Source organism: Saccostrea echinata, unplaced genomic scaffold, assembly GCF_033153115.1.
Source record: "Saccostrea echinata isolate AGI-Se365-2 ecotype Australia unplaced genomic scaffold, CSIRO_AGI_Sech_v1 ptg000009l, whole genome shotgun sequence".
In the NCBI taxonomy this organism is placed as follows: Eukaryota; Metazoa; Mollusca; class Bivalvia; order Ostreida; family Ostreidae; genus Saccostrea; species Saccostrea echinata.
Window position 1 is genome coordinate 21,897,694 of NW_026889758.1, and position 10,936 is coordinate 21,908,629.

General features: G+C 34.1%; 1 protein-coding gene across 1 annotated transcript; it reads right to left on the reverse strand.

Annotated features, from left to right (window-relative positions):
• Positions 1-235: 235 nt before the first annotated feature.
• Positions 236-6,376, reverse strand: LOC133182025 (protein fem-1 homolog C-like). Its single transcript, XM_061316727.1, has 2 exons — positions 6,292-6,376; positions 236-2,689 (listed from the first exon to the last, which is right to left on the reverse strand). Exon 2 carries the CDS (start codon positions 2,679-2,681, stop codon positions 795-797), a length of 1,887 nt encoding a protein of 628 aa, XP_061172711.1. The 5' UTR covers positions 2,682-2,689; positions 6,292-6,376; the 3' UTR covers positions 236-794.
• Positions 6,377-10,936: the final 4,560 nt, after the last annotated feature.

Below are 10,936 nucleotides of genomic sequence, written 5' to 3' on the forward strand. Positions count from 1 at the left end.
CTCACTTGAGCTTTCAGCTCAGGTGAGCTAAAAAGATGAAAAAAAGATTTTTTACTCCTACATTTTATTTTAGTAAATTAAAATCAAGCCCTTCAAAATTTTTAATTTTTCTTTATCATTAGATTCCGGTTTTATTTTTTCTTCTTTTGTAGGAATACCAGCATTACAATCCACCTGACCTTGACCTACTTTGCAAAAATACCCCGGGCATTATGAATATAGTTTTGATGACGTATTAATGAGCAAATTTTATTAATCATATTGAACCAAATTGTGAAAAACAAACAGACTAACATATTGGTAGAGCTGTCATTGATGAAACATTTTATACCGATACACTCAGTTATAAAAAAAAAAGTATTGATTGATATATCAATCAGCTTAAATTGTTTGACAAACTGAAAATGAAGATAAAGGAATCCTGTTGTTTTCACTTAACTCTTTTGAAAATGACCACGCTAAAATGCAGTGATTAAAATTTGAACAATTTTGACATTAAACTAAAACGTTTACCAAGATGAAAGAAAATTTTTAAAGAGAGGAACATATACTTTAAGTAAATGTGAAGCCGTACAAAAACAAAAGAGGAAATTTTAAATCGACGATACATTGATATAATTTCTGACTACTCTTCAGACTCGTACCATAATCAATGAACTATTGAAAGAAAAACGAGAAAATTTGTAGTATTAAAGATGGACATGTGCCGAAGGTAACAGTTTATCCACTTCAAGGGGGATGCTCCGACCATCTTTATTTCTTTCTGTCATTCTTCAGTGCTTATTTCACAGTCACTATGCTTTCAGTCCGTGAATATTCAGCAAATCCATTGCATGTTTTGGAATGTTACGAGGAAGAGAAATTCGATAACGAACTACTGCCCGGGAAGCTAAGCATTTTAAAGAAGTATGGCGAACTTCACACACAGTTTTACCGCTTTCTCTCAGACAGTCCAAAACTGTTTTACCAGCGTTGTTCACCGCGTCCACGTGACCACCTGCGTCAAGAAAAAGTTTGATCTCACGCTCAAAACAATTTTTCGTATATAGGTCAGCACTAACGTGGAAAGGGGTGTTTCCTTCATTGTCACGGTCGTTAACATCGACGCCGTGGAGTAACAAAACTTCAGTTAAATACACATACCAATTCCTCGAACCTTGTGACATCAGAAATATTATTTTTCTATCAAGTTTTCTCGAAAGGGCTAAATGAAGAAGGTTTCGGTTTTCCCAGTCGTGTGGATTTGTGCGCACTAAGCGGGACAACAATGATTCGTATTTTTCATCCTCGTCCTCGCTTAGTTCCGTTCCTGAGAAAAGAAATATTACATTCAATGTGTTTTCCAGTAAAGTAGAAAACATGGACTGTTTTTCCTTGCCGTTGTTATGCTCGATTTCAGTCTGGCTCTTGGCTACAAAGTCTACATTACGTGACAATACTTCTAGGTGTAATTGATGTAAAGACGATGTATCGATATCTTCGTCAATAATGCTCTCTCGATATATATCAAACAAACAGCGTACAACCTGAGACAATGCATATTCTGTCATTCTGTGAAGTCCAGAGTGTTTTTCTCTCAGCAAGTCGTAAGCGTACAAGATAATTCTTGTTGAATCCTCCCCGATCTCATCATAGGACAAAGCTGTTCCGTACATTAATATTTGATGGATTGTTTCACCGTGAGTCTTTCCAAGTATTTTTTCTAATACAATTAAGCTAGCAAGACTTAAATCATTGTTGCATTTTTTTAACTCATCCAAATCAGACAGGGTTTTTGGTTCGGTAACTCCTCTGTAAATAGCGTTTAATGGAGATTCCCGTGTCAAATCAGAGCCCCCAGAAGCTATGACCTTTTCCCAGAGTTCAACTCCAGTATCGATGTCTTCCTTAGCAATAGCACATGCTCCCAGTAATCTGTACGTTTTAGAAATTCTATCTTTGTTATATTCTAACATTTCAATCAAATAATGAACAATATCCACAGCAGCCACCATGGCTGCAAATTGTAAGGCGTCGTTTCCCTCAAAGTCAACTGACTCTGGATCTGCTCCCGCCCGTAACAGTTCTTTTACGGAGTCCAGATGTTTGCTTTTTATTCCTAGATGAAGGATAGGATACTGTCCTTTTACTCCTTGGTTGACATCTGATCCTTGGGATATAAAAAATTTGCAAAGTTCGGGGTTACCGGCAGCTTTCCTTAAACAGGTGTCCCCTGCCTCCGAAATGTTATTGACATCTGCACCATGTTCACAAAGGAAATATACAATATCCGCACTGTCACTTTGACAGGCTGCCATTAGGGGAGAAAGCCCTCCTTGTGACATGTTATTACAACTTGCTCCATTTTCAATTAAGCATTTGACGACATCGAAAGAACCACGTTCGGCCGCCATCCATAACGGTGTCACGTGAACATTATACATGGCGTCATCTAGCAACCCTTTCTGCTCAACATTGGCATCACATTTCTCAACTAGGTATTTGACTATTTCATCTTCCTCCAACTCACAAGCAAGAAACAGTGCTGATTTTCCTTGAATTTCGTGATCCACTATTATTTTTCTCTTGTTTTTTGACATGTCCTCCAACAGACTAGCTAGCATTTCTTTATTTTTGTTTGCAATGCATTCTTGCACTTTGAGAGCCAGGATTCTGTGTTGAAGTTCCGTTGTATCGTCCATTTTGACTTCTACATGCAGAAGAAAGAAATACAAAATAAGAGTTTTTCATTAAAAATGATGATAAAAAAGATTTATTTCCGATTTTAAGTTTGGTAAAGACATCGAAATAATTTTGCATTTCAAAACTCTGGTTTCTCAATTCAAAATTAAAACTTTGAGATTGGGTATCATAGATTCCAATCGTCATGTGCATTTCTTTATAGTACAATTCCAATTTTTGCAACTCTATACTATAAATAGGCAGGTAGTATAAGAGGGGAAGGGGGCATGGTGACCCCGCCCACTTTTTTCCCCAAACATAATATGTTACTGTTGATTTAGTATGAAAATGTTCATGATAAAAACGGAATTGATTTTCATTTAGTTTTGTCAAAAACGTTGGATTTTTTTAAACACTATAAATCATTAATTATATGATCATTTAAGTAGGACCTGGACGGAACTGCCAAGTTATGGAGAGCGTGCACTGCTATTATAGTGTGTAAGAAACCTCTCTTGTGACGGTGTTTATAGTTCTTTGCTGTGTGTCGTCTTAAACATTGTTATAAGACCTGATCATGAATAAGGCAAACAGTTGCGGACGATACTCAGCTAAGCTTATAACAGGAGCCATATACATAAGACCTGAAAAAGGCATTCAATAGGTTTCTGAGAGAGGTGGCATACCACTGTGAAGGGGGAAATACCAGGTGACCAGTTCCCGTGGAGTGGCAGGACCAGAGAAATTTGATTACGTGAGATAGTGAGATACCGTAAACCACATGTAGCGGTAGGCCAATCTACATGTAGAAGAACCCCTTTGTAGTTGCAATATATTTGATATATATTATTGTGGTCAACAAAAACCTGAGTTAACAGGTTAACGAACCCTGAATATATTTAAACGCCTCAGATATAGAACACATATGAACAGAAACCAGCTCGGTCGCGTTGCACGTCACAATTGAAAGCACACACCCTACCCCTATCCCAATGTATGCAATGTATTCCAATAAAAAAAATTGTGGGAAAAAAACTAACACGTCCCCAACCCCGCCCCTCCCCCAACGAATTAAGATTTTCGAGTTTGGACTTTTATTTAGCTTGTCGAAGATTTTCAGGTAAGTTGTCATTTTTTTCTGGCTGGTCCCCTCACTTTCAAGAACGATAATGTCATTTATGGTGAACAATTATGATTCACAGCAATCTTAAACATTATCAGAACAGGGAGGCGGTCCCATTAAATGTTATGAACTTTTGCAAAGTTTGTAAAATCGGTGCAGATGGTCATAATTTTAAATATTGAGGTACACTTCGTCTACCATAACCATTTTCCATATCTGTGAATAGATTTTAAAGATGTGAGTGCAAAATTGATTCAATTCATAAATTAAAGTGTCTCCATTTCAAACTTTATAATTTATTATGAAACACTCTTTTTGTTCGTTTTACATATATTGAAATATTGTTGTTTGTTTAAGGTATAAAAAATTGATTAAAAAAACACTACTGAACTATATTCTTCTATAGTAAACATAGTTAAACAAACTCTTTCCTACAATAAATTAAATTATTCTTTATTTTGAAAATAATTGATTTCTTTCAATTATTCTAATTTTTAATTGTTTAGAATTTAATTAAATATTTCTTCTATATTCAAACATTATTGTGAACTTATAATGATCCTTGAATTTCGGAAGAAACTAAACGGCTCAACAAAAAAAAAAAAAAAAAAAAAAAAAAAAAAAAAAGGAGGGAGGGTTTAATAACATGCTTTGTGTAACAGTAATCTAGATGCTGTCATTCCGTGCCGTGTTTTGTCACTAAGGCACTCCTTCGTATCTGAGCAAGGAGAGGGGAAGTCACAATAAAAAATTTACACAAATATATTATACATGTATTAAATTGAGCATAAAGTGCTCAGGTGAGCACGTGGCCCATGAGCTCCATAAAGTATTTCATATATAATGAATTCATTACCACTCCAAAATTAAAGAACTATAGGAAGCGCATAAATTCTATTATGAAAGGAGTCTTGTGAAGGTTTTTGTGTTTTTAAAAAAGGCATTTTATAATTCCGGCCCCTAATTAGTCCCTAGGATGAAAATTCCTAACCCGTAATGCGCATCTACAGGACACAAGAATCATATTCAAACATGTCGTTTAGATCTGCTTAAAATGTAAGAGTTCTTCTTGATTTCAAAAAAAAAGGTTTTTTGCCACAGATTTGCTCCTGGGATGAAAAAACCTTACTGCATATCTACAGGACACCACCAATTATGTTTCAAAAGATAATTTGGCTACTGTCTAAAATGCATGAATAGTTCTGGGAGCATGATTTAGTAGAATGACGTTGTTCTTCGGCTCCTAACTGGCCAAACAGATACTGAAAATCCTGAAACCTTATTGCACATCTACTCGTACATGACATCACCAACCAATTTTCAAAGGATGATTTGGCTACTGCGTAAAATGAAAGAGGGATTCTGGGAACCAGGTTTTGTGTAAAATGTTTTACAGCCCCACGCCACAACTCTCGGATGAAAATCAATATTCCAAAAACTTATTGCCTGTATATAGTACATCACCAATCATATTACAAAAGATGGTTTGGCTACTGCCTAAAATGTAAGAGGAGCTTGAGGAAGAAAATGGTACGACAGACGGACAGTACGAAATCACCATTCAAAATATGATTGGTGGTGTCTTGAATATGTGCAATAAGATTTTCAACTCATTTTGATAGGGGAGGCCATTAGGGGACAAAAAAAAAAATTCTATAAAAACCATATTCCCAGAACTATTCTCTCAGTTTTTCGCAGTAGCGGAATTATCTTTTAGAATATGATTGGTTAGTGTCCTGTAGATCTGCAATAAGGTTTTTAATTTTCATTTTCATCCAGAGGGCCGATTGGGGACCGAAAATTATTTTAATACATAAAGCTTCTTTCATTTTTTTTTTTAAATCAGAATTCATGCTTCATTAATTTTCTCAATTTCAGATGGTACTGAATCTATTACACATGTATATGAAATTCTAACGTAATTAAGAGACCATGGACACATGTTTTTCTACGCATTAAATATGTTGCCTTTTTACACGTATATTTACGTAAATTATAGAATAATTATTGTGGCTTCTTTGCAAGTTACAAAGGAGAGTATATTTAGATACAAACTCTAATGCGCAAGTGTTACTGATTGCGTTATGATGAAGCATCTAGTTCTGTTTTAATATTTATATTATTTTCACACAAAACTTGCTTTTCGAATCTTGATTCACATGTATTTTTCTATGTACAGTCCTGACATTTTCAATAAACCTAAGAAACATCATCAGAATGCATGGCTTCCAGAACACTTATACATGCAGATCACATTAGGTATTGAGATATGTTCATGTTATCCTCAAAATACTGCATGATGTATTGTTTCCACGTTATTGTATTACCGGTATTACATCACTTGAATACGATAGTAATTTTTTGGTGAAATCCATTTCGAATTAGCCTTTTCACCTGTAAATCATGCCGATGCTAATGTATATTGCATTTCAATCCATATCAACAACAAAGAGAATGAAGTGAGAATTCAGCGCTTACAAAACTGTATCTGAGAAATATTTACTTACTTGTTTCTTTGCTGACTCCAGTTCTGGGGAGATAGAGATGAGAGGAATTCTTAGTTACTACTGGTAACGGTTAACATGTGTATGACCGAGTGCAGAAGTTAGCATTGTTTTCTTGTAAACAGCTAGAATATTCTGCGGGGTGATATAAGCCTGTTGGCTACGGTACTTTACAGTGCAGACCTACAGAAACATGGTGTGTAGTCACTGTGATCTACTACTGTCTATTTAATCAATCCAGAATAACTGTGAAAGACTCAAAGTATAGTAAAGTAATTGTGGATTTTCAAACTATTTATCAAGGCTAAAAAAGAGGAAAAAAAAATTATAATTAACAAACTACAATGTGCATTCTTGCTTGCAGTTTTTAGAAGCCATATAGCAAACTTTCATGGGAACCCCCCCCCCCCCCCAAAGTCCTAATCTTTACCTAAATGTATTACATGACGTCAACTAAATTGCATAAATTTACATGTGTATATTCCAAGGGTACTTGACAAAATATTTCTTTCTTATCACAAAAATAGTCTCCTACATAAGGTAGATGATATTTTTTTTGAGACACACAAAAATATTGCTTGTGAAATTTCGATACATATTTATCATTATCGGCAGCAACATGCATTTTGTCGGACCCAAGAACCAATACTGTATGCCTGAAGCCGTTAGGCCGAATGCAAGCAGTTTGTTTCGAGGGGTCGACAAAACACATTTTGTCCTAGAACACAGTCAAAAAAATGTTCTGTTATATTTTTTCCTTTTTATTTTGACAAATCTTTCGCTGGTTTCCATGAAGAAAACTTCGTTTACCCGCACCGCTATTAATTCGATTACTGTCGATTACGAACGGATGCAAATAAGATATAGCTGAACACCAAGTGTAACATACGTAAAAACGTCATTAAGGTCCAATATCTCAATGTCGCACTCAGTGGTTAACGGTTCTTTTCTTGACCACTCAGTAAAACAATGGAAATGTTAGACTTTTTTTTAGTATAAATTCACATAGGACACAATTGTTAAAGGTTTAAAAATGTTTTTTTGTGTGTGTGTTTTTTTTTTAAAAAACAAATTAAAGAAGATGGGCGAACAAGGCGAGCGAAATGCCTATAGTGCAACAAACATGAAGGTGAAAAATTAAATCTCAATTAGAGCAAAATTTTCTTCCATATTTCATCTAACATTAAAGTATACTTTATGTAAAATCTCCACAATTTGCAAAAATCTCACAATGCCTATGAAATAGTATACACACACTCAAAAGGGCAAAAATGATCATTTTCTCACATCATAACACCATTTTTCGATATGAGTGGGTCTTCGCTCCATTTTTTTGAAAGTTTATCCTCAAAGTTTGCGTAAAAATATACATTTTTTAGTGAACAAAAACATGGAGGGAAGACCCACTATACCTTGAAAATATACTGTTATGACATAACATTCACATCTTTCCGAGAAATACTTGGTCCGTTTAGTCAAGGGTCATATCACAAACATGATTTGAATGCCGATATTCCTCAAGAGTTGTGTAGCATAGTGGTTAGCGTGTTAATCTCAAAGGAAAATGACACTCAGGATTTTTATTGCTAGGGTTCGAATCCCATGAGTACCACATTATTTCATTTATAACCGAACACTTTTTTACCGAGAAAATTTTCCACAGGAAAGTTTTGTTTAACATACTGAGTAATTTTATAAATCTCATGAGAACTTTACTCTAAATACTAAATTTACAAATTGAATATAAATTTATATTTTCGAAGCTATAGGCATTCTGCACGCCTTGTTCACCCATCTACTTTTTTTTTTCGACGAATCAAATTCAATTTATTTATACAGTAAGTATGATATAATCATATTAAATATGGAGACAACGAACAGTATTCGAGCTCACAGTCCATTCAAAGAATACTAATCAGGAGCAGAGCAAACATATAAGACCTCCAAAAACCACAGGCACCTGACGTTTCTTATTTTTCTTTTAATAAAGAAAAAAATTATATACTCCCTACCTTATTAGTGAGTTATTAGGTAAAGGGTATATATTTTTTTTATTATAAAAGAAAAATAAATAACGTCAGGTGCCTGTGTCGGAATCAGGTGCCATGGAGGAATAAGCATCCCCTATCGACCGGTCACACCCGCCGTGTGCTCCTTGTCATGATCGGGTAAACGGAAAAATCCGTAGAAATTTCTGCATGTAAATAATGGCCTAACAATTAGTAAGAAAAACGTCAGTCAGCATTTGACCCGATGATAGATTGTGTTTGCTGATACGGTCATTGTATCGCCCATAGACCTTGCAAAATGATGACTTCAAACGAGACTGATGATATCCTTGTTTCATCAACTTGTTGGTTAATAGCTTGACTCGTTTTAGAAATTGATCGAACGTAGAGCATGCTCTTGTATCGAATCAACTGGGAGACAAAAACCCCATATGCAGGTGATAAGGGTATATTGCTACATAAATAACGGAAGTTGACGATAGAAAAGTTGAAATCACATCTATCATAAAGTTTTGTTGTTAGGTTACTATTAACGTCTTTTTCTAGTAAAATATCCAAATATGAAACAGATGTGTCAGACTCTGTGTTGTCTTTTATTTCAAGTTCACTTGGATATATCGAATCAACTTATGAATGAAAGTAACTATTGATAAATGATAATCTAATATGATGTGCTTAAGTGCATAACATTAAACATGAGATACATTTCTGTTAAAACTAGATGAAATCCCGCGCAAGCGCGGGGAATTGAATTTATAACACTACCGACAGAAAATATGTTGTAGTTTCTACTGACAGTCTACATGCTTATAGAAGGAAGAAATACATTGTTCAAAATCACACAGGAAGTAAATGTACGTCTCCACCCCACCCCACCCCCTTTTTGTAAAAACTTGAAAAATAACAATTTCATTTAATTGACGTTTATTGTGAAATCTGTTATATAATGTTATGGATATTGTACTTCAGATGCTCTTATTTCATTTCCGCCAAGGATAAAAGGAGCGAATACACATGTATGCACATTTTACTGATAAATTGATGGGGGGGGGGGGGGTTAAAAATTCACAGGTACTGGGTCTTGGTTTATAAATATGTATGTACCTTATTGATATGTAAAAAAAAATGTACTTTACCTTTTTTACATATCAATAAGGTACCCGGTACATACATGTTTATATACCGAGACCCAAGTACCTGTGTAAAAATTAGCTGCTTAACTCCTATGAATAGGCCGAGTATTTGATACAAAAGACTGTATTCAGAAAAAAAATGAAAAGTTTTGATTAAAGCACAAAATTTTACAGCTTTAATTATATTTGAACAATATCTTATTCATTGATTTTCTCTTTTCATGTAAGCAAGTTTGTTACGAAGTACAAATTGTACTTCGGGTTCGTTGCCACGATGCTCTCAGTAAGGAAAATACAGATTTTACCGATAAAGTTACAAATTTTACCGATAAATGTATTAGAAAAACCTACTACATATATGTAATAGTCTTTCGATATATAAATATATTCACAACTTATAAGTGTTTTCAATGACTTACCATTATTTCAATGACAAAAGCTTTTTTTTATTTTCATGCAGCTATAATCGCCTCGTTTTTCTTTTTAACTTCGGACTCGATGCTATCTGATGTTCTAGAAGCTTCCATCAATATTAAGATCGGCGAATGACGAAAATAATTTGCACATTTCACTTTTTAATCGGTTATCACACCTTATTTCTTTTATATCATTTAAATCAAGTTTTGATTGAATAATAAAGTGATGGCGTTTTATGAAATAAATAAACAATTGCTTGTTATCAGTTTCATTAAAAACTGCCACTTACTTAGATCCGCCAATCGGAAACGCCACCATACTCACGTTTTTGCTATTTCATGGCTGTTTATAGAAAATAAAAGTAGACTTTTAATTTAATGTACGACACTTACTGTGCGAGTGAAATCTAAATATAGTTTACGGACATCAGCTTGTATCTAGTGTATTGTTAGAGGAGTAAGTAAGAACTCTGGTGCACCCGTTTCGGAGTTTATTTGCAAAATTTATTAATTTATAAGTATAGATATGGCTGTTGAATTTTGAGAAGTATGTACTCTTAGTTTGTTTTACATGGGCTTTTTCGATAGATTATAAATTGTTTTATTTAATTGAAATGAAAAAAAAAATGATAAACAAAATTTTCGACCTATCTTGAAAATTTTACAAAGGAATAATATTCATTTATCCTTGTGATAGTTTTGAACATATTTTATTGAATAAATCAAAAGGATTAAAAACAAGATCTAACAACTTACTGGTTCCTCTCCTTATTAAAACAATATTCATGCATAACAATGCGAATTAAAATCTACAGGTTTCATCAATTTTGTGGACAAACTTGTGATAGTTATCTCTTTATCCAAGGGTTCGATGTACATTGGCTGTTCGGTGTGACGCGAGTAAAAGCAAGTCCACACCAAAATTTTATTTCATAGATCTTTAATACATCCCTGTTAAGTTATGGTTTCAGCATTAAAAGGCCGATATTAGCTGTTAATTATTCTATAAGATTTTTTTCCCAATTTTTCATAGAAAATGAAAAAAAAAATGTATTATTTGCAAGTAAGATGCTTTTGAGTTAAAAATTTG

Excerpts from the sequence above, each read along its gene's own strand:
- LOC133182025 (XM_061316727.1), bottom strand. The coding sequence starts at position 2,681 with ATGGACGATACAACGGAACTTCAACACAGAATCCTGGCTCTCAAAGTG.